Source organism: Excalfactoria chinensis, chromosome 2 (assembly GCF_039878825.1).
Source record: "Excalfactoria chinensis isolate bCotChi1 chromosome 2, bCotChi1.hap2, whole genome shotgun sequence".
In the NCBI taxonomy this organism is placed as follows: domain Eukaryota; kingdom Metazoa; phylum Chordata; class Aves; order Galliformes; family Phasianidae; genus Excalfactoria; species Excalfactoria chinensis.
In genome coordinates, this window is record NC_092826.1 from 117,671,628 (window position 1) to 117,699,445 (window position 27,818).

At 41.8% G+C, this 27,818-nt stretch overlaps 1 protein-coding gene across 3 annotated transcripts in view; it reads left to right on the forward strand.

Moving 5' to 3' along the window:
* Positions 1-27,818, forward strand: part of TRAK1 (trafficking kinesin protein 1) — a 122,426-nt gene that overhangs the window by 16,596 nt on the left and 78,012 nt on the right. For 2 of the 3 annotated variants that reach the window (XM_072330564.1, XM_072330565.1), the window contains exon 1: positions 7,580-7,727. The exons of the other annotated variant lie outside the window; for it this stretch is intronic. In XM_072330564.1, the coding sequence (XP_072186665.1) occupies positions 7,642-7,727 (86 nt within the window). In that variant the 5' untranslated portion in view covers positions 7,580-7,641. Of the gene's footprint in view, positions 1-7,579; positions 7,728-27,818 lie in introns of those variants that run through there. 3 annotated transcript variants of the gene reach the window in all.

Sequence of the window (27,818 nt, forward strand, 5' to 3'; positions counted from 1 at the left end):
TCTTGTTTCGTTTGTTCCCTCTGGAAGTCAGATAAGCAGTTTAAAAACCCTGGATATATAAATCCCAGGCTGCTTAGCATTGTATGGATTTCTGATGTGCTTGTGTGGTAGAGAATGCAAAAGGGAGGTATCTATCAAGACTGATTAAATGGCTAATTAAATGGCAAAATAAAGGTATGTGAAGATGAAAAATGCTACTTTTTTATGGTAGGTAACAAATATGTCCCCTCCATTTCTTGTAATATGGATTGCTTTGACCCTGTAAGCACATTGTTACTGAGCATGACAATGTATGTTTAGACAGTTCCCCAGCATCTTCTTTTCCTTTTTATCATTAGCGTTTGTGGGTCTTTTTGAGCAGAAGCAGCTCAGTGGTGTCCTGTGTTAAATGTGAAATCTTGTTTTCTTCTCTTTGTATGTCTTCTATCTCCTAACTCAAATCAGAATTCTTTCATGCAGAGTCTTTTTTCCTGTGATTAAAAATAGTGGTAGCCAAAGTAAGTGATGTAACATGGAATTCTTGTAGAGGCTCTCATGTGTTTTTCCATGTGGTTTTGGTAGGCACGTTCCTTTCTGTTTGTTACAGGTACAGATCATTCAGTTGATCATCTAAATAGAAAATCTATTCTAATTAAATAAAATAGATTAAATCTAGAAAATCTAAATAGCCATTTTCCATCTTTTATCTGATACTGAAAAAACAATGACGCAAAGCTGAAGTGTTTTTGCTGTTGTTTTCCTCTTTTTAAGACATTGAACTGGGCACTCAGTCAAGTGCCAGGACCATTTGTAGATACACGTTTCTGGCAGTAGGCTGGCTGTATAACTGCACCCAAAGTAAGTAAGCTGCTCTGTGCTGCAGCCTGGGTGCTGATTGCTTGGATGGGCAGCAGGGAGGAATCAGCTGCTAGTTCAGTAAGGCTGTGGGAGTCCACCCAGCCACTGTAGCTCCTGTGAAAAGAACAGTGCCTCTGGTGTTACTGAGATTATAATGCGGGACTCAGAGAAAATTTAAGAGGATTAGTCATGGCATATTGCGTTAAGCCTGACTGCTTAATCAGAAGGACTTTTTGGTTTTTTTTTTCCCCCTGAAAATTTTGTTGGCAAAACGGAGAAAATCAGGATCTTGATCTGCAGGGGCTTATTCTGAAGGCCTGGAGCAAGTGCAGTCACAATGTGCTAACACAGCTGGTTAGAACATGTCTTCCCAGGGAAGGGATGAGCTGTCAGCTCTGCACAATGGGAGGAGGCCCTGCTAAATGTGCTTGGGATTGCTGTACTTGAAAGCAATTCTTTGTTGGGAGTTAGTCCTTGTTTGACTGGAATCCAGTGTTTATGTATCCTCTTACAGTATCAACAACTTTCTGACTGGGAAATAATTGCTTGGATTAAAGTACTCAAGTCTTGCACTGAGAGTATTAAGCCCTAGACAGAGCCCCCCTTCCACCCTACCATGTTCTGAACTTAAGCAACCTATCCAGTTCCCTCCATGTGAGTAAGAGGGCCAGGGAGAAGAGGATTTGCTTATAGCAAGCTCTAGAAGTTTCAGAAGCATGTTTTCTCTCTAGTCCTTCACCTCACCCAAAGATGTACTAGAGGAAATGGTCATCCTTGCTAAACCCTAAATGCTGGGCTCTGTGCAGCTCCAGCGATGCCAGCAGTGGTGCAGCAGTTAGGTCTTCTGGCAAAAGATGCTTCTCCTGCAATTAGTCCAAGTTAAACAGCTGCCAGTTACATTCTGACTTGTCTGTAAATGTATCATGTTTAAAATGTGGAGATTCTCATGTGAGTGTGCATTTTCCTGGGAAGATGGATCAACCTTTCACAGATGAAGTTTCATCTTCTCACTGAGCATATGTCCTAAATCTCTTCTGGGAGAATGTATGGAATTCTGCTGGCCCATTTCTCTTCCTCTTCAGCCTTAATCAATACATTATAAATAGCTTAGGAAAAACCTCTTGGTGTGTATGTATTTAGTTATTGAAGGCTAATTTAGTTAACTGGCAGACGGATAGGTTAATACATGCTCCTTCTCCTTGGGAGTGTTGAAGGCAGGCTGTGATTTATTATTACTAATTTAATTTCTTTAAGCATGACTCTTTTGTTGATATCTTACAGTACAGCCCATGTTCTTGCTTCAGGTCAGCAATAAAAAGATAAGTTTAAGTTCTGAATGGAGCATATCTCTTGCTCTCTCCCTCCTAGGTTAAAATCAGGTCTGCTGGCCTCACAGAAGGGCCTTGAGTATCTTGCCTGCTTTCCAACTGCCAAGCAGAGGCTGTAGTCATGCTGAACAAAGCAGCAGCATTCCTGGATCCTTTTAATGATGTATTCAGAACTTTGTTGCCTCCTGATTTAATGAGTACAGTGAATGTATTCACGACTAACAAGAGCGTGCTCATTAAACAGCAGTAAGTTAACTGTCCTATTCTCTTCTTGCAATCTGGTTCATAATTAAACGGTGCCGTGTCTGAATATGACACTGGTTTGCCAAATGGAGAAGGTAGACGTTTTGAGAGCATGCATGGTTAGATAGGATTGTTATAGTCTAAGTAATTTGGCACAGCTTGCCTCACTGATAGGGCTAGTTTCCTTGGTGGGGGCCTTGTATTTTTCCAACCAACCGAAACATTTAGACTTAAGCAGTTAGCCAAAACATTAATTTCAGTAGCCTTCTAGTTGGTAAAGCTTTAAGTTCCGTATTCTACTGTGTTGTACTGTTGCTGCTGTGTAAATCCAAGGTAGCATGTCTGGAATTACTAGGGCGTGAGTGAGAGCAGAGCTGGACACTTGGTTTGCTTCAGACTGATGTATAAAGCCAGTCTTGGAGTCCTGATGGTAAAGCTGCAACATTTAAGAATAAAGAGACAGTCTTGATGTTTGTGGTTGATGGATGCATGCTGAGTGAAAGGCTGTGCTGCCCAGAAGCAAGGCGTGTGTTGGAATTGCCCTCAGTGGTGTTGAAATAGAAGGAATAAGTGCTTATAGAAGTCATCTTCCCCTCAAAAGTGTACTTATTTTGATTTTTTTCATGGAACTAAGGGTGAAAACATAAGTACAGACTATTTATCTTTGCTCTTATTCTGATGCCTGTTCTGAAATATTTTGACTTAAGTAATGGTAAGAATTACTGAAGAAGAAGTGTGGAGGCAGAAGGAATCTGAGGCTGTGAGAGAGACAATGTGTACGTTCTGCTTTTTTACTGGTCACCTCCTGACACTGTTTTGGGGGCTTTTAGCATAATCAGAATGACACCGAGAAAGTTCTCATTTTAGAAACAGCTTTCAATCTAGTCTGCTTGTGTTTTCTTTTATCCTTCACGTTGACTTCATAAGAAAGGCCTCTCAGGCTCTGGTACCTGTTTGCCATATGGAACAGCAGGCTCCCGTGAGGATGGGGGCAGATGTCTGATGCAGCCGGCTGCAGCTGCTGCCTCTTTCTGCAGGCAGTCTGTGCATGACTTGATCTGTACTCTCCATCCAGGGAACACAGATCCCTGCAGGTCGCTGCCTTGGGAACCCATCAAAGCCTAGCAAACATATGCTGAGTTTTCTAATAATCATTAGTTTTGTCTTTTCATTTTTCCTTAGAAGCTGTTTTCATTCAGATACACTGAGTAGGCAGCCTTGTTTCTCCTTTTTATCAGTCCTTTTACATTAACAAGAATGGTAGGGTTCCTTTTTAGATGCAGACTTAATGTTTTGTTCATGCTGGTATATGTCATACAATCAGTGTACAAAGTAATTCAAAGTAAAATGACTTCTGCACATTCAGGAGTATGGAAGAACATGTTCTTTCCATCATTAGATGAGAATGAGCCACAGTGATTGATTCAATCTGGAAACCACTTGTTTACATGGAGTTTCGTGTGGAGATACGCTCATAGCCACCGGTGGCTTGTGCAACTTGGGGAGGTGCAGTGAGTTACTACTGTGTGTACAGAAAGAGGCAGGTGGGGGCGAGATGTCAGGGTTTCTTTGGGTTGTTCTCAGTTCCCAGTAGAACTTCCCTGCTGCCGTGTGAAATGGGTGAGTTGGGTTATGGGGTGTCTCTTCTGTCTTGATGGTGGAGGTGAAGTGGGGTGTGTCGTGGGGATGTCATACAAAATGGAGCACGGAGTGATGTTTTGTGATTTGTGGTGCTCTACTTCTGGCCCCAGTGTGTCTGTCTATATTATGCAGATTGGCAAAAGGCCTGGGTGGTTTTTCCCTTGTGGTGTTGATGGCAAAAAAAGATTATTTCAGGAACAAGTTGCTTTTATTTTGTTCTTATTTTTGACCTTGAAAAGCTTGAACTTAATAAATACTGGACCACAAATGTACATTAGGGAAGCAGGAAGAAAGTGGAAGCAGTTCCTCCAACTATTTACAGTGCTCACTGCTACTTTTTGTAAGATCTTTCAAAAAGCATCCCCAACATTGCCTGCATTATGGCTTCTGATTTTCATACAACAGCATATCACTCACTTTATACCTCTGGTGTTAAGGCAGCCTGCTGCTCTGCCACCTTGCTCAGAGAATCTGTTTACTGACTGTGCCTGGGGATTGGAGAAGCTGGTAAACATTCTACATGTTCTAACTCTGAATAATAATTTCTCCTGCCTACATACAGAGCTTTCAGAGAAGCTGCATTGAATTCATTTTTGCTTGTGTGGGTGTGAAATGTCTGTGTAGGGGATATTCTTCTCTGGAAAATGATGCACCACTCTCTCTTTAAGCTTTCTTGCCACATCTGTTCAGTTTGGATCTTCATATCCACTGTATTTAATAATAGGACATAGAAGACACTGAAGTTACCTTGCATTAGTAATGGAGGCACCAAGTGTTACCACTGACAAGATATCCTCTTCTTCAACCTCTCATTAGGTTATTTTCAAAAGTCAAGGACCTTTTACTTCCTCACTACCCTACTGGTGGGCTGAAACAGTGCTGAAAGTGATATTAAAGCTTATCAAATGAAATAGTTTAGAAAGGTTGAGTTAAAATCCGCTTCAGGAAATCAGAAAAGCTTGTGCTTTGCATGTAGGGCTTCTTATGAGGACTGTATCATTATTGTTATTATTATTATTGCATTGCATTGCAAGTGGACTATGAAAGAATCCATGTGCCAGAGAATAGATGTGGTCACTGCAGAGGTATTCGAATAAACCCATGAAGAAGGTCTCGAGGATACGCAGTGAGTGTAGGTCAAGTAGTCCTGGATTGTTTCTTCTGTGGCAGCATAATGTATTATGGGTACACAAGAGACAACAAATGAATCATTTAAAGATGAATGGAACAGATTGTCTGTATGATGTGAGGTGTATAGTTCTGGCAATTCACATCCACTGTTGTGTAAGAGCTCCTTGTGCACAGAGCTGCTCAGAATACATAGGAAGCAATGGCTAGTATTTCAAAATAAACTCTTCCAAATCCTGCAGCTTCTGTAAGTTGCTTGGATTTGTTAGGCAGTCAGTTGCAGAGTTAAATCCTAATTTATCCTACTGAATATTTAACAATGTCACAGTCTGGCAAAGGATAAATAGTCTTATTGTCTGTTCATTTGTGATGATAGTGTCAGCAAATCTTCATGCTGTTAAAGATGCATGGGAAAGACAGATGGAAGATGGCAATTACACATATGTGTTGGAAAACTGGAAGAGCAAAAAGCGCTGGCTGGAAAAATCCTTATTCTCAGGGAAAAAAGTTACATAACTGAAAAATGAATGAGAATGAAAAATGGATTTTCATTAGATATTTTATCTGCTGGGCTTTCAGAGAGATGTGGAAATCCCAGCTCGCATGCAGAAGATATGAACAGGAAATCTTTCTTCTTAGTTTTGCATGGAGATAGAAAGAAAAACACTTTTCTCTTAAATGTGAGCCTTAAAAAGAATAGGAATGTTCCCTTCCCCTCTGTTCCCTGAGCACTGATGTGCTGCATTTATATAAATATTGCTGCATATAAATGGAGATAGGAAGATGTCTTCTTTGAAACTTGAAACAGCTGTATGAAATACTTTCACTCATGATTACTTTAAACCTTGTTGCTTCATTATTTGGCTTGAATTTTATTTCTCCTGTTTCAGGGATTTGCCTTCAAGCTTCTGATGGTGCATAGAAATACTCACAAGAACAAAGTTATATCTGCAATTCTAAATTACCTGATGAAATCTACCATTCACCATATGGTCGATTTCAGTCTCCTGTAATGTCAGTCTGATGCTCATAACAGCCCTTGCGCTTCAGTACAGCTGCATGAGTCAGGGTTGTCATGAAGCAGGAAGCAGTGGTGTGAAAAGGCACTGGGAATATCAGCAGCTCTGTGCTGATGAAGTAAGTGATGGCTTTCCTGTCTTAAAGGCTGGATTTTGTCCAGGCATGTGGTTATGTTCAGTCTTTAACAGAAGTATAATGGAATGATTGTAGATCAGCCTGAAAAACACGCGTGAGTGTGAAGGATTGATATGTTAAGAAGACAGTATAAAATGAGGATTTTTTTTGTTTAAACTGAAGTTGCATAGTCAGCATTCAAAGGCTGTTGTCATAGGAAGCACTGTAAATAACCACTGGTGTAGGTGTGAGCCTTTTTGAGTAATTACAGATGAATTTTACCAAAAATCTGGATAGCTAGACAAGATGGGAAGGAGAACTGTGCAGTGAGTAGGAGCAGTTGAGAAATGCTTCAAATCTGGGTTATGCTGGGAGGGAATTGCATTCCATATCTACAGTGATTTGAATGCCTGTTACTGGTGTGGACCTCCCCTAGGAACACCAAGTTTATGCATCCTTTGTTTAGAAGCAAAGAGCTGGATCAGGCCACCAGGAGAAATGCTGCTAGATGTGGCTGCAGACTTGTTCTGGATGTGAGCAGACAGGAGGTGGGCTGAGAGGAGCAGTCGCGATCCGTTTTTGTATGAGATCTGACCAAGTTAAATTTGTCATTCCTTTTGAAAATTACAAAGCGGTTATTTCCGAATTCTTCAAACTCAGAACTTGCAGTGGCACTGCTCACATATTATATACAAACAGCATTTTGAGAGGGGCAGAGCTGATGTTTCTCTGTCCTGTGGAGTGTAAACTCAGCGCACCAGGGCTTACTTTGTGGGAGTACTTGTGCAATTGCCAGATGAGCTCATGGCTCAGTTGGTCCACTGGTGTGTCTGGACTTGCAGCAGAAGCCGTTGTCTGTTGAACTGCGCGCAGTCCTGAAGTATTACTTTAGTCTGTAGTTAAATGTTACCAACTCTGTGAAGACACCGTGGAAACATTTTGTGGTGTATTCGTGATGGTATACATTACCTTGTTTTTGCTTACGGTGTTTATAAAGAGAAGACTGCTAACCTCTGTTCCATTCAGAGGGTGTTTGGCATACAGCTGCCTGTACTACTGCATGCTGAAACTAGACATTTTGGACATGATTAAGAACGTAGATATTGTAAAGATCACAGTTCTGGTGCAGCAGACTGAAGAGAGGAGTAGTCTGAGCCTTTCTCTTTGACTCAGTTTGGTAGTTCAAGTAACTGCTCAGCCAAGAGAGGGCGAGGAAACTTGTGCGGGAGCCAAAGTTACAATAGCATTCAAATGACCTTACAGCATCAAGAGCTCTTCGTGTGGGGAAAACGCAAATAGAACCGGCAGTTAAAGCAAGCGTGCTGGCCTAATGGTGAAGTTCCGGAAGGGGAAAGCAGACTCGGGGAAGGAGGAACGCTACGCAGATGATCAGGAGCACAAAGGGCAGGAGAGCAGGTACAGCAGTGGCTGTTGTGGAGTTGCAGTTATCTGATGCTGTTTGTGAGTTTCATAGAGCTCGACTTTGAGTGTAGTATGTATGCAATGTGTTTGCAGAAACATCGCTAGCTGTGTTTTCAATCAGCTCAGACAGAGAGGGCATGCAAGTGCTGCTTTTGTGCTTTTCAGATTCCCTTAGTCTGCAGTTCAGCTGAATATTGTTTTTTGGCTGTTGTGCTGGATTTTACTGCCTGGCCTCTTACTCCAGTAATGCTGAGCTGCTGTTGTACTGTCACACTCAGCTTTTGAACTGGGGGGGAAGGAGGAAAGGCTTATGCTTTGGTAGGCGAAAGCAGGGCATCAACAGTGCATGGGTGCTTGGAGGGGCCCAGGTTTGCTTTTTGTTCTGTGTTCTCCAAATTGAAGTTGTACTTCAGAGTCTGAAGTTAGCCCTAGGAAAATGCCACGCTATCTCAAATGCTGCCACCCTAAAGTTGGTTGATTTGTTTGTTTGCTGAGAATAAAACAGTAGAAATCTGAGTTACCTAGGACTTTAAGGTCTGCTAATGGAACTGCTTTGGGCATCAGTTATCTGAAGCCATGGTGTTATTATTAAACAATTGCTGTGACAGCAGCAGATAAATCCATGGAAATTTACAGTCTTTGGGTTTCAAAGAAGTTGCAGTTATTTGGGATACCCACAGGATAATTTGTTTGTCACCTTCCAGGATCAGCAACAGAAGAGAAGGACAGCAAACATGTTAGTGTGTGCGTGTGTGTATGTATGCGTATATATACTCTAACAGATATTTTGGTAACTTCAAGCCTCATGTCATGGTTTTGCATTATTAAAGTAATGCCTGCTGGACTTTGTTCTCCTATTAACATGGAATTAGATGACCTGTACTGGGGTTTGCATCATTTTATTAAGCTCCTTTGACTTTGATTTTCTTGTTTGTAGTTAAATTTGAAACCAGAACTATCAAAGAGGAAGGTAAAAAAAAGAAACCAAAAAAACCAAAATGGTTACAAATTACTGCATGAATTTCTAAGTTGTCAGTTATTTTTCATAGAGCTAAATTATTTGAAGAATAACAGCTTAAATCTTGATGGATCTGAAAAACTTAATTGCTGTTGGAGAGTTAAGTGCCTGCATTCTGGGGGGGAAAAATAGGTAGAATTATTTTCCCCCTAACAAGCATAGTTACTGTGAACTTAAATTTCACAGTAACTGCATTTAAAATGTAATAAATAGGGGAAAAGAATATATAGTACATAGTATAGTATATATAATACTATATAGTATAGTATGTAGTGTATATATAATTCCCTGTTTCTTTTTATTACTCCACAGTTTGGCCATCTGAACTCTGTTAAAAGAATGGGTGTACTTAGGGAATCTGTAAAAAATGGCAACTGCTTCTAGTCAAGTGAAGGCAGGAATTAAGTTTAACTTCTTTTTTTTTTCACATGTTCTTTGTTACAAAACCCATTTAATCTCTGTGCCAAAACAATTTAAAGGGCCTTTGCATGTCTGGGAGCTTTTTAGCTTTGGAACAGAGCTTTTTCACTCTGTGATTGGCTGACTTGAGGAAAGCTGAAATTCCTTCATCAAAAGCCTTATATTTACCAACTTCATAGAAATGCAGCCAGCCGGCATTACCTGCAGTGCTTAAAGTCCTTAACGCTTACAATATCTCAGTGCTGATCTTAGGCATCTGCAGGAGAGCAAAGGGAAGGAAATGAAGAATTTTTGTCAAGTTGTTAGCATCTGTAATACAACTTTGTAAGTTATGGGAGTGCGATGATAGTTGGATGGAGATAGAGTCTGTATCAGGCAGAAAGAATGCCTTTCTTCTTAGCTCCTTTTATACTCCTCTTTCCCAGTCCCTAATAGTTCAGGTAGAAATATGCAGCAACCAGAGCGCTTACATTCTTGTAGGAGCTCTTGTCTATAGGGAGTAGACTGAAAGAAAAAAGAAGGTATTATTGAGTGGAATACATTGGACAGATTTACCTGATCATTTTATGTGACTCACTTTCCTCTTGTAAATTCCTGTTTTGCTCTGATAATGTTTAGGCGTTGTTAATTCAGAGTTGCTATTTGCCCTGTGCACTTACCTTACCTGTGCTTACTGTTCCTTTCCACTGAGTGTACTTCCTGTGGGGCTTCTAATTCATCCCACAGCAGTTCACAGTTTGTTCTCTTTATGGAAGAGCACTTCTCTTGCACTGGTGTTGAATGCTAAAACAAGAGATTTTCAACAGATGTTGATATAAATCCCCTCCTCAACGTATTCTGGGTGTTGCGGTTTGATATATCTACATCTATACTGTGGACTACTATGGAAATATTTTTTTCTGGTGAACTGCATCCCAGAATGTGTCATTAACACAGACTGTAAGAAGGAGGCAGAGGAAACTACATGGAAGGTGCCATTAGGAACTGCCCAGAGAGTGGGCTTGAGGTTTTGTTTAATGAAACTGGTTCTGAATGCATGAAGGTGGCGTGGATAAAAGCAGAGGTCTGCAGCAAAACCTGCAGTCTTTGCGGCCTAGAAGGAGAGCTGAATAAATTCTAATGCAGTCTTTTAAAGAGAACTGGAAGTACTGGAACTAATTTATAATACATTTACTAGTCTTTCTAATGAGGATTTTAATGTGGATTATTCTGGGACAAGCAATATCTAAAATGAAATTGGAGATGGATATGTGGCCCTTTAGAGCATGTCTTTAGATTATTGCTAGTCATTATGGGGCTGTACAGCAATTACTGGGAAAATGTGAGGATTAGAAGGGAGAGGAGTGTATTTCACATTGTGGTTTGTGTTATGTTTTTAAACATCGAAACTCTACTTCATCTGTGCTGCTGTTCCCTCTGCTCACCTCTCATCCTGAAAACCTCTCACTCTAAAAGAGATGAAGTGTGGTTCCTGACGTCATTTGTTTTCACATGCACAAGGTTTCATCACAGACCTGAAACTGGAGTTGAAAAATGTAGTTGTCAAGGAAACTTTCAGGCAGAGGGAATCACTGCCTAGTTAGGCTCAGAAAATCATGTGAACTTGAAAGCCACTCAGGAGCTTAATTTAGTGGAAGTCTGGCCTGAGCAGCTTAATATAGATAGCTCAGATGTCATGTGGAAATTCTAATTTAGACGTGTATTGATATGAGAGACCTTAGGATTATTTTCACTCATTCCTGGCTGGATTGCTTGTGTGTTTCCTTCCCTTTACCCTACTCATTATTCTCAGGAAATACAATAAGTTGGCAACTGGTAATGCACAGCTACAGCAAACTGTGACAGGGAAAGTGAAGGGAAATGGGCCTTCCAGCACTGGTGATTTTTCTGTGTCAGCCAGTGCTCAGTGAATTCTTCAAGCTGTTTGGTCTTCAATAAACTTGTTTGGTACTGCTCCCAGTAACTTTGACATAGAAAGTAAAATGAGACATTTATCTGGTAAGGATGTCCTTCAGCATGATAAGAAGTATTGGTGACTTCTGATCTGGGCTTTTCCTTCTAGTAAGTAAAGCTCTTGAAGTGATGAAAGGGAACGTAGGTGGTAGGGATAACACCTAAAAGTTGGGAGGAAGGTAGGTATGTTTAGATGTACAACTCAGCCTCATCCTTCCAATGGAAAACAAAAGAAATTTGAAAGGTTTATCCTGAAGTGGTGGCTTGTTTGGTTTTTAATTGTAGGTAACTGGTGGTTTACTTGCATGTTTCCCAATGCTTTCACTTCACATCACAGCTATCAGCATCAAGAGCAAAGTACTTTTTAACCAGGCCCTGCAAATTTGGTTTCTGGCATGGTCGTTAACATAACATCAATAGGAAGGTCATAGTGCAGCTGATGAGACTTGCCCTCCAATGCAAATGTCATGGGAAAAACAAATGGATGAATGGGCTTCCTCTGTATCTCTTGCAGCCATGGAAAATTCTGCTTAAGAATGCTTAAGTCTGAGTCTTAAGAAGGAAAAAAAATGCACTTTACTTAAAAATAATGTTGATGTTTTGTTATGTTTTGAAGTATCACTTCAACTCTACACGGGAATTCATTTGGGATAAAACTGTCCTGTTGGTCTGGTAGCACTGGGGATTGTAGCCGCACAAGGAAAAATAGAGCACGTGTTCAGTGTGGAGTAACTGCTGGTATCACTGCCAGGCTTCTTAAAATTACAGCTCTTAATGCAATCGCAGCTTATGACACGTGGCTGTGCTGATGGATGTATAGCTTCTAAAAGGGTGAGTTACTCTGGGAGGTGACAGTGGGAAGGTTACTGTTCTTTTCCGCATGAAGAATTAAAATGCCTCAATGCTTCTGTCTGAAGTAAAACATCTCAAATACAGATGTTGTGAGTCGAGTTGATTTTGTTTTTACAGACACCTTGAACATTTTGGATGGCACTTGAGCATAGTTGTGCAGTGCGGAACATAATCTCATGCAGCGTCTGAAGATGAGCTGCTCACACACACAGAATCACACAGAATTTTCAGGTTGGAAAAGACCTAGAAGATCATCTAGTCCTACCATTACCAATACTTCCCAGCTAAACCATATTCCTCAACGCAACATCCAAACGTTTCTTGAACACTCCCATGGTCGGTGACTCTACCACCTCCCTGGGCAGTGAATTCCAATGCCTGACTACCCTTTCTGAGAAGTAATACTTCCTAATGTCCAGCCTGAACCTCCCCTGTCGCAGCTTGAAACCATTCCCTCTAGTTCTATCACTGTCTACACGAGAGAAAAGGCCAACCCCCAGCTCACCACAACCTCCCTTCAGGAAGTTATAGAGAGCTATAAGGTCTTCCTGAGCCTCCTCTTCTCCAGGCTGAACAATCCCAGTTCCCTCAGCCGCTCCTCATAAGGCTGTGCTCCAGACCCCTCACCAGCTTCGTAGCCCTCCTCTGAGCACGTTCCAGGGCCTCCATGCTCCTTAGCATGTCTCTTTTATTTGTGTTTACCATAAAATTGAACAGAATCTGTCAGTTAACGTAAAACTGACTTTTTGAAGGGGGAAACAGGGAAATAGTTATGTTACAGCTTTACTGAACAATATTGTGTTGATACTGATTAGAAATAGTTTCCTCAGATTTTTGAGAACATCTGTGTGGAGGACAGCCTCTGTTTCAGTCTGAAAGATTAGTGTGGAGGAAGGGCAATGCGGGAATGTAACACCAAAGGAACCAGCATGGATAGGATAGTATTTCACAGGAAAGTAAATGTGCTTACCTGTCTCCAACGATCTAGGCTCATAGAAAGGACTCCACAAGGGAGAGATCTCCAACCAGGCATCCTTCCCCAGAGGCAGTCAGCCCTTAAATGGGGTCTAGTAGAGGTGCAGCCAGGCTCCTTCCCTTCCAGTTGTGCAGCTGAATTACCTTCATCTGTGCTCCCAGGGCTGACCCGTCTTTTCCCCAGGTGCTCAATCAGTGATTCAGGTCGTGGCTCAACAGTTCCCATCCAGCTTCCATCTTTGATTCATTTGCATTAGAAATAGATTTGCTTAAAATACAAATGTCATTGTTCCGTTAAATACATGTTATTAAACAGAACTCTTTTTCCAAAGGTAGGAAGGAAAATAAGCAACTATTTTTTGATGCTAATGCATTCTTACATTTTATGCAGGGCTATCGAAATTCTCCCATCCTCAATTCAGACAGAAACGTGCCCCACGCTGCTTTCTCTTCTGTGGCTCAGAACTTTGGATGATGAAGGATCTCGTGGTTTTTCCTTGGAGTAGCGATCATAGCATGCAATGAAATAACACTTGTGGCACAGGTACCACACAGAAGTGACCTGGAGAAAGCTTTTAACCCCTGCTTGTTTTAGTACCATTTTATAGTGAGGAAAATAACTCTCGAAATGTTGAGTGTTTCCCCTGGTTTACCAAGTACTGTATACTTCATTACACAATACTTATATACATCCAGAGAGAGACTCATAGAGGGCTGCAGAATTGCCATCTAATGTATATGTGAAGTGTACTGGAAGCAGTTGGTGGGTTTGAATTCCAATTCAATTTGTTGAAGCTGCTTGTGAGGCATCCACCACCATGAGAAAAAATATATTTCTATTGTTCTGTCTGCAATATGCATACAGTAAAGGCTTCCTGACTCAACAAACAGTTCTTCACTGCCTCTTTGGTCTCTCCGTCATCACGCTGAGCTGAGGGGCTGCTGCAAGGCCTGTGTGAATGTTTTCAGCTGATAATGTGTATGTCTTGTAGCTGAGGCTGTTTTTAGCAGTCTGGTTAAATGCTCAGAGACGCTGAGGGACAGTCCTGCGGGGAGCTTTGAAAGGGAGCTGCCCATAGTTAGCAATGGGAAGGAGGAAAAAGGTTCCTTTCATTCCCAACTGTTTTGTCTATTTTTGACTCTTCATATTTCCTGATAACTTGCAAAGAAAATACAGGTTTCTCAGGTTTGTTAGCTCAAGAAAGAGAGCATATATTGAGCTAGGAATAATCTCCATGTTATTGAGGGAGAATTGCATGAAAAATTCCTTCTTGATTGTAGTGAGGGTTATAGATCTTATGAAATGCAGACCTTTTAGCTAGAGTGAATATCAGAGCTCTTCATGCTTTAGTGGAAAGGCTCTGACCTGAGGTGTTTTGGTTGAAGTGGGAGTGACAGTCATTTGTGTACTGCATTTGCTTATGCACAAGGCTTTTCTGGCTGTACACTTAACTAGAGAAGGATGGTACAGATCATGCCACAAAAAAAAGGAATCGGTTAGAAGTGGTGGAAATAATCAGCTATATGCAGTCTTTTAATGTTTAAAAATAGATACATTAAAAATTGATATTAAAAAAATAAAAGACACTAATGAACTTCAGTATGGTCTTTCATACTCACAGAACTACTGTACAAGATAGCACAGAGTGCAGGAGGGCCCAACGGTAAGCACATCTCTGTCCTCCATTCTGAACTTGAGTCAGGACAGCTGCTGATTTTTCCTGGTGGAGAAACAGTTAGATTCCCATGAATACATTGCCATGCTTTCCCTGCCTCCTGCCTTTCAACTTCTAATGTGTATTTTGATTTAGAACAGAGAGAATAAAGTCAAAGGTTCCCCCAGTGTTTTGATCTCCATGTGCGTGGCTGAGTGAATGTGCTTTTCTTGGCTTTCCTATTTATCTTTGCAAATAAAATGTGCAGGTAGGGAATTCAAAATAGAATTCCAGGCTGTTAGAGGCTTCTCTAAATGACATATCTGGGAACGCTGCCACATAGCAGAAACATTTTGGTGATGTGTATTTCATTGCTACGGGGACACAAAAGATAAAGTAAGCCATGTCAGTTGCTACCGTGCTTCATAAAGTTCCATGAAACTGAACATGTATATGTGTGCTGAAGTAAAAGATTGCCTGGCTCTCTTTCTCTGGTTTATTGATAAGTTTTCTATGTGCTGTTACACTGTCCCTTCACATCAGGGATACTATCATCTACCTGGTATGAAGTGCTTTTTTCCTTCTTTCTCTCAAGTGAAAATATCATTTCAAATGTATATCTTCTTGTCTCCCTAAACCAGTCTGGATGTGTTTGGGCTGTGTGTCATCTTCCTTCCTTTTGACTGGCAGGCACTGGCTATGCTCAGACTCCTGTGTGGGAGCTGACTTCTGTGCTATTTATGCTGTCTTGCTTGTTTTGTTGGGCCTAATCTAGTTGTGCAACTCTGCCTCTGCAACATGTTTAATTCTAGTAACTTGAGTTTTATTTTTACAGCTATTTGTAATGTGTCTGAAGAGCACAGACCATAGTTAAAACCCAGTGGCTACAGTGGTGCCTTATGCCTTGCAGCTAGAGGAACTGATGATAAATGCAAACTATACTATGGTAGCTAGGCATTAAACATCAGGTTGAAGGCTGCTGACATTCATATCTCTCACTGAGCTTAGTGACTGACCTTGGGAACAGACTTTCTTCCCGTCTCTGTAGGAGTGCTTTATCACTGTGCTCTGATGTGCATCTGAATTACTGGAACTGAGGTTTTTAAATAAATAAAGAGTGGAATTAAAAACACGGTAACCAAGAACTGAGCAGAACAGATCAGTGACATAGTTGAGATATATGACTGTAGAAAGAAGCTTCCTAATAAACAGGACTAAACTTGTGCAAGGGGAAAGAAGAAAAATATTGTCAGAATCTGGAAACCCTCTGCAGCAGCTAAATATGCCCTTAAATCATATGTGGGTTTCAATAGCAAGAAAATAGTCTTTTGTGATATCTATCTCCTTGGGTTTTATGTGGTTTCTTGATGGCACAGTAAGTTTGTGCCTCTCTATAAAGGCCTTTGAGAAGTTGATGAATGGCTCTGTTCTTCGCTTGTTCAGTACATGTAGGTCTGAACACAATGTAAAGCTCAAGGCAGAATGGAAACCTTTGAAATGACATATAATGCAAAAGTCAGGAGGAGAAAAGGTGCATGAATAACCCCCAAAATATGGTACCAGCTGTTAAGTGATCTCTTATCTGCTGTCAGATTTGTCCTGTGTTGCTGCTTCATGCCTCGCTGTAGATAGGCTTCGCCTTAGCTGAAATGAATGTAAGCTGTAAAAAAACTTTGTTTGTTATCAACATGTTAGCACTTGTTTCCCAATAGGACTCTGTGGGAGAGCTTACAGGTGCGTGCCGTATTGTTTCTTGCAATTTCATGGTGTGACTGGGGAAACTGTTCTTATCTCACCCTTTTGGCTCCTGTGCAAGTGATCTTAGCCTAGAAAACCACAGATACGAGTCAAATTGGTGACCTTTTCCTTCTGTTTACTAATAGACTTTCTTGTTTCTGTGATGGTGTAGACAGAGAGAGACAGAGGAAGGGGGCATTTCAGCAGTGGTTCATCTGTCAGAAAGCAGCAGCAGAGTGTCTCACTCGGATAGCAGGGGTTGTTTGTGCTGTGGGCAGGTACCAACACATCCAGCTCAGAGAGGCAGTGCTAGATTTAGTGCTGCTTAAAAGCTGGCTGCTCTCTTTAACCATAGGAGAGTGGCTGGTTTTGGCCTTGGCATGTCTGTTGTTGGAGATAGTGGGACTTTACACGGGAGTTATTGAATCAGTGAGTCACGGGAAACTGCTGCTGTTCTTCCTCTTCCTCCCAGGGAGAAGTTCACTAACCAAATGACCTACCCGTATTTTTATTCCAGAGAAGGGCAGTGAAGCTGTGAGGGGTCTGGAGCACAAGTCTTATGGGGAGCAGCTGAGGGAGCTGGGATTGTTCAGTCTGGAGAAGAAGATGCTCAGAGGAGACCTGATTGCTCTCTACAGCTGCCTGAAGGGAGGCTGTGCCAAGGTGGGGGTCGGCCTCTTCTCCCAGATAACAGTGATAGGATAGGAGGGAATGGCCTCCAGTTGTGCCGGGGGAGGTTCGTATTTGGATATTAGGGAAGGTTTATTCTCTGAAAGAGTGGTGATGCAGCGGCACAGGTCAGAGGTGGTGCAGTCACCATCCCTGGAGGTGTTAAGAACTGTGTGGATGTGGTCAGTAGGCATGGTGGGGGTGGGTTGGCAGATTGGACTTTGTGATCTTAGAGGGCTTTTCCAGCCTTTATGATTCTCCATTTAATAATATAAACAGGTACGCGCACTTTTTTCCCTCTTTCCTCAGTGAAGGACAGGCATGTGAAAACTGAGCTTTTCTATGGTTGCCGATGGTTCATTAGGGACAGAAGAGCCCATAGAAAAACACAGCACAATTCTGAATTGATGGCAGAATGCTCTGCTGAGAAAATCCAGAAGAATGAGGGAGGTAGGGGTGATCTAGTGTGCCAGGCTTCTACTTTGTAGTAGGAATAGCTATAATGTTTAACTTCCTGTATCTTGCTTGGGGGGGGGGGAAGGCAATTTTTATTTTGGAATACAGTCTCTACTTTTGCTGGAACTGGTGTATGATGGTTTGTACTCTGATATCTTTCTGACTGAAGGGATGCCCAGTAATTTGTTAAACAAATCCCTGGCTGCTAGTTGTTAGGGGGGAAGTGAGAGCCTGGAGATCTCTACTGCTATTGGACATGTTTTGTAATGGCAATTCAGTATTTCTTGTGGGGAATTCTTAGTTCTTAGACCTCAAAATCTCAGGTGGATGCTCAATAATACATCAACTCGCTTGTGCTTAATGCGTGGCTGTGTTTGGATTGAAAGATCTTTTTTCCATGTGAACTGTAGAAGGAGTTAAATGAGTTGACTTCATTTCAGGGAAGGCAGTGTCCATAGAGAATACAGAAGTATTCTTCTGGAAGTGCTGTTTCAGTGATATGATGTGCAGCTGTTTCCAATTGAGCTCATTCTTCCTGGTCCAGCCTAACCTGGTTAGGTTGCAGGGAGGTGCTCTCCAGGCCCTGTTCAATCATGTGGAAAGTTTCATATTCTCTCCTCTTAGTGGAAGTGAAGCAGTAAAGCCTTGATGTCTGTTTCTAGAATGCAGTAGACAGAGAACAGATGGAATTAATGAGGGCTAAGTAATGAAATTTGGGGTGCTCTCTCTCAAAGCACTTTTAAATGTGTTTGGCTTCAGCTGTAAATCTTGGCCACATTTCTACCTGTTTTCAATCAGTGAAGAGTTTGTATGCCAAATGAGCAACCTTCATGGAGAATTTACAGGGTAGGTGAAGTGATCTGTTCCTCTCAGGAAATCCTGTGTTTATCCTCAGGATTGGACATGCAGGCCTGGCTTTCCATTTTGCTTGTTGGTCTGGATTTTGTTTTGTTCCTTTCTGTCACCATGCAAAGATTGTTTGTGGTACTGTACTGAAAATGGCTTTTCAGAGGAATTTCAGTCTCCCAGTGGAGTTGTAAAGCACACATAGCAGAAGATGCTGAGCGCAGGAATAACGTGTCCATCAAAGAACTTCTCCTGGCTAAGAACTGGCTTGGTTGCTTGCCTGAGGCTATTGGTATACTCAGAATGCTTTCTGTCTGGGTGCTAAGATAAGTCATCAGGCATGCTGGTAAGTGAGAAACTGAATTGACTGACTGGTGAATAGTCAGCTTGCCTGTATTACAGCAGTTCAGTTCTTCCTCCATCAGCAGAGGTTTGCCATGGAGGTAAGTGGGAGGCAGTTGGGCTCAGTGCTTGCTTGCTGCCTGTACTGTGACTAGTGAGTAAGGAAAATCCCATGTCCAGAGCTACCCCTGGTGTACTCTGGAGAATATATATGTGTATATAGGAATGTACCCAAGGGTGTCTTCAAAAACAAAACATAAACAAAACCTCTCAAGTGCATTATTGCACTTACTTTCCGAAATCAGTTTCCAGACTTATGGAAAAATGTGATCCATCTCTATTTAGTGACTTCAGATTCTTGTCATTGTGATCCTTTGGGAAAACCACAGTGCTGGCTTTCAACGACATTACATAATTCAGAAAGACAGTATATTCTTGAAGTGAAGCAAAACTTACTACATTTAACTTGCATTTTTACCTCTTAGCTTGTGCTTTTGTGTTGTTCCCCCATCCCTCCGTAAGGAGATGTTGTGTATAAAGGCTATATTGCAGTGTTGCTATTGTCGTGTTCATTTAATGCCCCTGGAATTTTCTTAACATGCTGTTGGGAACTCTGCTAGCGTAACTTTGACTTTAATGGCACTAAGCCACAGATGCATTGGCCCAGTTTCCTAAAATTCCACAGCCTGTTGTTAAGATAAACAATTCTGGGTTCCCAAGAATACAGATGCATGTATATGGTAATACACTGGGTATACAGAGCAACCTTTAAACAACCATCTGTTATTTGCCTCTTTCATTTTTCCTATTTCATTTTTGGTGCTTGAGCACAAGCTTAGTAAGCAGGAAAACGACTTGAGAGAATAATTGTGCCGGTTTCTAAGTGATGTTTTGAGAACAGCTGTTGGGTTTCTCCCTTCTGCTGCTGACTTGTATGGAGGCTGAAGGAAGGCGGTCTCACAGAGATGGTTGTGCTGAGATGCACCCTGGTTAGTCAGCAGCTCGTGTCCCAGTGCCGGGAAATCCACATGACCAGAGCTCGGGTAGGAGGCCAAGGATTGCTGGTTGCTTAGGTTATTTGTGGTCTTGTTGTGTCTATCCTCAGCACTTGTACCTAAGATGCTTTAAGGCCTGTGCATCCACAAGGGTTGGAAGTCTGGCTTTGTACTCCTTCAAGAGGGCATCAATCTGCATTTCTTCCCAGCCCACAGCTTTGGAGATGGGCTGTAATTACAGAGCTTCTGCTGGAGCTGGGTTCAGTTCACACACGCCCTCTAAAACATGTTATCCTGTGTGGTTGAAAATACTGCTCTCATACCTAACTACATGAGAAAAGACAGCAAAAGAGGATGAATATGAGACGCTTTAACAGCCAGTTAGGAAGCTGTGGTGCAGCTTCCGAACAACTATTTGCATGTTTAGGGTTATAGGGAAACCTCAGAGAGTGCGGGAGGTTCTCAGTGCACAGTTCCAGTTGCTGGAGCACAGGGAGAGCCTTGCTGCCTGTGAATGTGGGTCTCTGAAGCTAGCAGATCTTCTTAGTGTCCTGTGCAGAGCAGGAGGAGTTGGTGGTATGGCCTGTCTTCTTGGTAAGCATCCAGATTGGCTTTGCCAAAATGGCTGCTGGCAGAAGTAAGAAACTTCTGGTGTAAAACAGTACCTTTCTTGTTGTCATGTTTTTAATTACATCAACACTACACAAACTCTTAAATTTTGCCACTTTCCACAATGATTTGAGGAAAAAAAAATACAAAAAAACCAACTCATTTAGTAGGAGAAGAACGATTGTAATGCAAAACCAGATTAAAATCCACCCCCTCTGGTTTTAAATCACAATAAATATCTGGTTTGAGTCAGTCTGTTCATTGTTTGGACTTACTCAACTAAAACTGTGCCTTTGACTAAAGCTGTTGGCAGTTGGGTTTGTGGTATCTTTGTTTAAATAGGATCTGCCTGGGGGAACCACCATTATAGTCGGGTCTTTCAGCTGTTTTCACTCTTTTCATTGGTGCTCTCACATCCTGAGGAAGAAGAGTTTTGTCTTGGAATGGTAATGTATTTTAATGTGAATACCTCTACATACAGTTTGCAGTCCTAGGCCCAGGTGTTGTTCAGTAGGGTTGCTGGTGGTTTGTGTTTGCTTTGCTTTCTCCTTTACTGTTAGCTAGTTGGTGTGTATTTGTGGCTCTCTTCTGGTCAAGTGCTCTTGCTCCTCCTTCCTGTGGGGAGGAAATGGGTCCAGGCAGTGTTTTGCTCTTCTGCTGTATTTTGGACTGGCCCTCTCTCCTTCTTGCCTTCTCCCAGCTAGTGGAAGAGGAGTAGTGAGTACTTCTGTGGTCTTTGAGGTTTGTGGAGCAGCAGGGAACTGGGAAATGTTATTCTCCTTTGGTGTATAAGCAGCGCTTTTTGGGCTTTTGTTGACACTATTCCTCTTATATTTTTTGAAGACCTGGTTTGCTGCTGGTGTAATAGTTTCCATTGTACACGAGCTGTTTGACAGGTCTTTGATACGTGTACTTTTTAAGTAGTATTGGGAGATGTGCTGTTGGGCAGAATGTGTTAATGCACTGAAGCATTGCAGTGGAGGTTGCATTTTTGTTGTGTGTGGGGCAGGAATTCATGCGTGCTAAATATGGCAGCAGCCTAATCCCAAATGATTCAGTGCTTTTGTGGATGGTGATGGTAGTGGATTTTTTTTGTCAGTCATTAGGTTCTTTTCCTTCAGCAAGCATTGTGTTGTGTCCCTTGAGCCATGCCCATCTTGCCTTATTCTAACTCAGTAAGGACACTGCGTATCCAGGAGTGTGAATAAAAAATACATGTCCGTGGTGTTGAAAGCTTGCAGTGTTGTGCCTCCAAGCTCTGTATTGTAACCTGATGGGTTCTTCCTCACTACAGACCAGGTGGGCAGCATGTCTGGCTAAGGTCTCCCAGCCAGCAACGTGACACATTGCAAGAAAGGAGGTGTATTGTTTTTTTGTTGTTGTTGTTTGTTTTTAAAACTGTTTTCAGTTTATTTGCTCACTAATCAGGAGGGGGAAAAGGGGAGGACAAGTTTGGTGGCCTACATGAAATAAAAAGAGACTGGGCCGTACAAAGCTCCTGATGTAACATGAGACTTAGACAAGGAAAAACTATTTATAGAGCCCTGCAGCATTTGCCTCGAGGAACTTTAGAGGGGGCAGCGTGTATGGAGAGGCTGAGCACAGGCGTGAGCACTCACAGCTGCCAAGGTCACAGAAGAGTTTGTCCTACAGAGCACTTCCACTTTCCCTTGCCCTGAGGGAAACAGGCTTATGGGCTCATTCTGAAGGCCGAGTCCTGGTGGTGAGAAACTGGTTTGTGGAGAACCGCGGGGGTTTTCAGTTATTTTTTTCCCCTTTTTCTAGCTTTTTATTTGCAGTATTTTAGCTTGTATTACTTTTTGAGAAAACATGACTCAGTCTTGGTGACTTCTTAGTCAACAAGGCCAAACAAGGTCACAGAAGCAGCTTTGAAGAGACAGAGATTAAGGTTTTATGCTTTACGTGTTTGTTTTCACTGAGGCATCTTTTTGGTTATTGTTGTTGGTATTCTGGCTTTTGCTTTAATGCTTACTTATTTTTAATTCTAAATGACACTGCCATATGATTGTTAATCAGATATCAATTTCCTTTTTTTTTTTTCTTTTTTATGCCTTCATATGCTTAATCCTTGCTGGTTATGAGACTTGTATTTAAAAAAGAAATAAAAGGACTCTAGATGCCTTCAAGGCTTCAGCTTTAAAAACGTTCTTTAGTGGTTTCGTATGAGTAGTCATGGTAGGCAGGTGAAGTCCCCGGTGACTGGAAGAAAGACAACATCGCACCCACTTCTAAGAATGATAGAAAGGGTGACCCAAAGAACTACTGACCTGTTTGCCCTGTTACCTCAGTGCTGGCGAAGATCATGGAGCAGGTCCTTCTGCAAGCTATGCTAATGCATATGGAATAGAGGGAGGTGTTATGGTATAACCAGATGGCTTCACCAAGGACTGGTTTTGCCTGACCAACCCTGTCCCATTTTATGATGGTGTAAACACGTCAGCGGACAAGAGAAGAGAAGAGTCACTGATGTGATCTGTCTGGATGTAAGCCTTTGACAGTCTCCTATAACATCCTTCTCTCCAGATTAGAAAGACATGAATTCGAACTGTTCTGTGGATGAGGAACTGGTTATGAGATCATACTCGGAGAGGTGGTAATCAATGGCTCAGTGTTTGGATGGAGATCAGTGATGAACAGTGTCTTTCAGGGGTTGGTTCTGGGACAGATGCTTTTCAGTATCTTCATCAGTGACAACGAGGTTGAGTGCGCACTCAGCAAGACTGCAGATGACATCAAGCTGTGGGGTGCACCTGACATGGCCAAGGGATGGGATGCCATCCAGAGGGACCTAGACAGGCTGGGGCAGTGGGCCCAGGAGAACCTCATGAGGTTTGACACAGTCTTGCACCTGGGTTATGGCAACACCAACTGTCAGTACAAGTTGGAGGATGTAAGGATGGAGCACAGCTCTGCGAAAAAGGACCTTGAGATACTGTTGGACTGTAAGCTGGACCTGAGGAAGCAATCTGTCTTTGCAACCCAGAAAGCCAACCGTATTCTGGGCTGCATCCAAAGACGCATGGCCAGCAGGGCAGGGGAGGTGATCCTACCCCTCTGCTCTGCACTGATGAGGCCTCACCTGGAGTACTGTGTCTGGATGAGGAGTCCTCAGCACAGGAGAGACATGAACCTGTTGGAGTGCATCCAGAGGAGGGCCACAAAAACAACATAAGAAATAGAATGCCTCCCCTGTGAGGACAGGCTGAGAGAGCTGGGGCCGTTCAGCTTGGAGAAGAGAAGGCTATTAAGGAGGGGGGGGGGGGGAGGAGGGGAAGGGAAGCGACATTATCTCCAGGGAAATATATGAAAGACTTTTCATTGAAAGGTTCTCAAGTGGCTTTGACACTTTGGATAATGGTATAGTCTAAAGTTTTCCAGGGTGGTTGTCCCTTTAATCTGCTGTAAAATTGATCAGTCTATTCTGACATCAGAAATGCAGAACTTCAGTTTTGTGCAGGTTGCTGGATGGTAAAAAAACTGCTTGTCTTTCTATCACTGACAAGTAACACTTTGACTGTTTGTGTCTCTCTGGTTGTGTCTGAGCAGTCAGCATTCTACATGCATACTTAAAAGCTTCTCAGTGGAAAATAAAACCTAACTTATTATATTAGCTTATATAATAAAGCACAAGACTAAATCAACTTATTCTCAACAAATTATTTGGGATCAAATTCAGTCTTTAACTAAAGTGAGTCTACATCTTAAAGTCAGTTCTATTGCAAATAGTTGAGTTTTTATGGTCTGGAAAAGTGCATTTAAATGGGTATAGGCATTTAAGCCCACCCACTCACTTAGGTAGGAAATAAGATAGGAAATACTACACACATGCAAAAAACAAAACAGCAAAAACTTCTGTAGGTGTTCCTTTATTTACTAACTTGTATCTTGCAAGCAGGTTGTTTGAATCTCATTAAGTTGCTTTGGTCAACACAACCATTATTTCTGAAGCACAGACCAAGGGGTTCATTCTGAATTACAGGGGGATGTGAGCATGTTAATCTATTTCACGATTGGAAGGACATCAAAACTGGCTTTGATTCACTCCAGTGTCTGGATGGGGTGTTTTGCATCAGAAGAAAGTTTTTCATGTAAATAAGAAGTTTGAGGGTTCTTCTTTAAAGATCTTAGTGAAACTTAGCAGGCTTAGTAAAATAAGTTATTTATTGAATTTACGAAACAGTGTACAAAACAGGGGAAAACCTTTCTGGTGGGACTCTTGCAAGTACATGAAAGGGAGAAATCTGCACAGCCCTAAGGCCTCTGAAGTACGCATTCATATACGCTGAATGCTCCCACTGTCTGTGCAGCCTGAAGCTTTCTGGAGGAGAGCAGTATTGTAGGTATGCGCTCAGATGGCCTAGCAATGATGTAGCCTGTATAGTTATTTGTAGCATCATCATGTTCCTGTTTGGTAGGAGGTTGTATATGAAACATGTGCTGTGGCTGAGTTTTCAGGTTCCACACATGAATGGAGTTCACGTGAACTGAAGTTGTTCTGAGAAACCAACTAGCTTGATAGTAAATGCTTCAAAACTTTGCTCTTGCTCTAAACTAACAGATGGAGTATGAGAGTATGTAGAGCAAGCGGATTACCTGGGAGAAGTGGGGACATTTTGTTAGAAACTCTAGAAAGATACTTCTCGCCTTTTTAAAGAGAGTATTTATCTGAATTTGCAGTTGTTTGATCAAGCTGACTAAAAAATGTTCCAAGCTGAATAATCAGCACAAAGGCAGTCAGTGGCTTTTGGACAGCACGTTGGTGGTAGGTGTTCCTGTTTTGTGGCTACAGTCAGTTGCTGTCATTGCAATCCAAGGCGGTAATGAGACTAATGTTACAAATTCTGCATGGCTGGCATTGCTGGTCTCTGGATAGTCACAGCACAGAATAATTTGATCTCTTTTGTGGCTCTTGGGGAAAGAACTACATTAACTCATTTGCGTCATTAGATTTGAAGCTTGGATATGTTCAATCCTGGCTGCAGGAAAACTTTAAGCCACTTGCTGTTCTGCACTCATTTGACATATTTCACTTATGTTTATATTAAATACATGCTGTATGAGGCTCCACCGCCTTCCCCTGAAACACTTTGCAAATGATCAAGGATTTTTTTCTAATAGCCGAAACCTGGGAACTGCTAACTGACATGGAGAATTGTTTTTTATTTTACACAGAACTGCTCAATTTTGGTTGTTCTCTGATGAAACTGTGTCTCAGCCTTGAACTGTTTTGCCCCAGTAGTTAGAGCTGGCTAACTTCTTCAATGCAGAGTGCAGTTCTGGCTAACCACAAGTCAGTTTGGATCTGTTTTTTCCCCTTTTGTATGCTACCACAAGTACACTGCAGTCTTCTTTTTGGTTAAGTCTTCGTTACCCTGCAGTCATGTAGAATTCAGGCATTTCATATAGCTAGTCTTGTGAACTTTGGATTTTAAGCATTTATTGGATTAGGCCGAAATCTGTATGTGATTCACAGGAGGTCTATACGAACAAGTCTTCATGCTTGTGTTGCTGTTCTTTTGAAGTGCAAGTTTTGCAGAGCCACAGAATTGCAGGAGCTGGAAGGGACCTATGAATGTGATTGATCCAATCCCAACCACCTACTACAGCAGATTCCCTACGCTAGATTACACAGGAAAGCATCCACGTGGATTCTGAATATCTCTAGAGAAGGAGTCTCTACAGCCTCCTTGTGCAGCTTGTTCCAGTGCTCTGCCGCCATCACAGCAATGAAGTTTTTCCTCATGTTCAGATGGAATTGTCTAGTAAAATGACACGGTTAAAAACATCCCAATATTAAACTTTGGAGAACTGCAGTCCTTCTGTAAACAAGTTTACAATGAAGAAATAAGTTAATGCATCCCAAATTTAAGTGTTCCTTGAGACCCAGGTCTGTTTATTGACCTCAAACTGTCATTTTGTTTAGACTGGTAGGAATGGTACAATACAAGCACTGAAGCAAAAATTGAGTTAAATCATACTAGGTAGAACAGAGGAGTTAAATTTAAATCCTGTATGCAAACACACATCTTATGCTGCGCTGCTTGCATGCAGAGTAGAAGGAGTTAAATGCATGGGCTTTTCATCAAGAAAATTCACAATTTGGCTTGTAAATTGTGTCCTTGTTTGGCTGTCAGAAGGAGTAAACAGGAAATACTGCAATGACAGTTTTGTTGTACTCTAGTTATGATTGCTGTATGTGCTGTTGGGACCAAATAAAAGAGTACTATTTTTACGTATTTCATGGGTATAGTAGTGTCTTGTCTCCCTTTATGGCTGACTTGGGAGTATGGTAAATAGTGCTAAGCTGTGACTTACCTTTTCTTTTCTGCAACAGGAAAATTTAAAGTTTAAAGGTGAGGTGATGGAGAGTATGCCCTTCATCCAGTAGCTAAGATCTGCCCCGCTGAGGGGGGCATGCAAACAGTGCCTCTATGGACTTCATAGATAAGAGTCCAAACAGCATTTTTCCCACTGTGTGTGGAAACAGAGAATATTCCATGGGATCTGAGAGGGAACAGGAATATGGTTGTACATTCCTGCTTTGTTCCCTTTGTGATATGAGGTCCTCACATCAAGGCAAATTCTCTTCCTTAATCTGGAACCTGACTTTCTCACATCGATTTTACGTGGGCTTCTGCAGCAGACTGGGCAAATGGGAGGGGAGGGATGTAATTTTTATTGTGTCTTTGTATTTGAAGCTCTGTTTGTTTATAGTTTCCGTAAGGACCAACAGTGAAACAAAACAGCTTGTGTGAAGGAAGAGCATGGATGGCTGTTTCTGAATGTCACTCTGTTTATTTGCTCATAACAGTGCAGTTATAAAAGGCAGAAGCTGAGTTGTTGGGGTGTAACCTACAACGGGGGAGGAAGAAGCAGAATCCCATGGCATTTCCACGATGTGGATGTTAACTTGGGTGACAAAACTCATCTGCTGCAAACTTCTGATGCAATTTGCAGTGTTACAATCTGGGTGAATGTTGTTCTAATCAGGACTGTATGGGATGTAGCATCATGAATCCACAGAGATGGTTGGGAATGTCGGGCATGGAACGTCAACATGTCCAGAAAAGTTTCAAGTGAGTTTTGAGAATCTGAGATCTTGTAGACTTCTACACACAGCTTGCACCTCAGTTTATCAGTGGTGTTTCATTTGGTGGTATTTTTATGATGCTGGCTCTCAGGAGTTGCCAAGGCAAGGCATGTGGAGGAGGGGAAAACATGGCAAGAAGAGCATGAACGCTCCTGTTGACATTGGGTTGCCAACTCCCAGCCACGTCCTTGTTCGTGTCAGACTTATCTTAACAATTTCTCAAAACAAATGTGAATCACAGCTGTGTGGTAGCAACAGTGACAAAATGGAGCTCATTTTGTTATTCGGTCCGTGTGTTTCTGGTGTGTTTTCTTGTTTATAGCTTAAACTGTTTCTATCATCAAGCAGAGATAACGAAGCTTTGCATTTTAATTCCAACTTAATTTATACAGCAGATTTTTAATATCTGTAATGGTTCCTCTGGCTCCTAGGGAGCCATTTGAATGG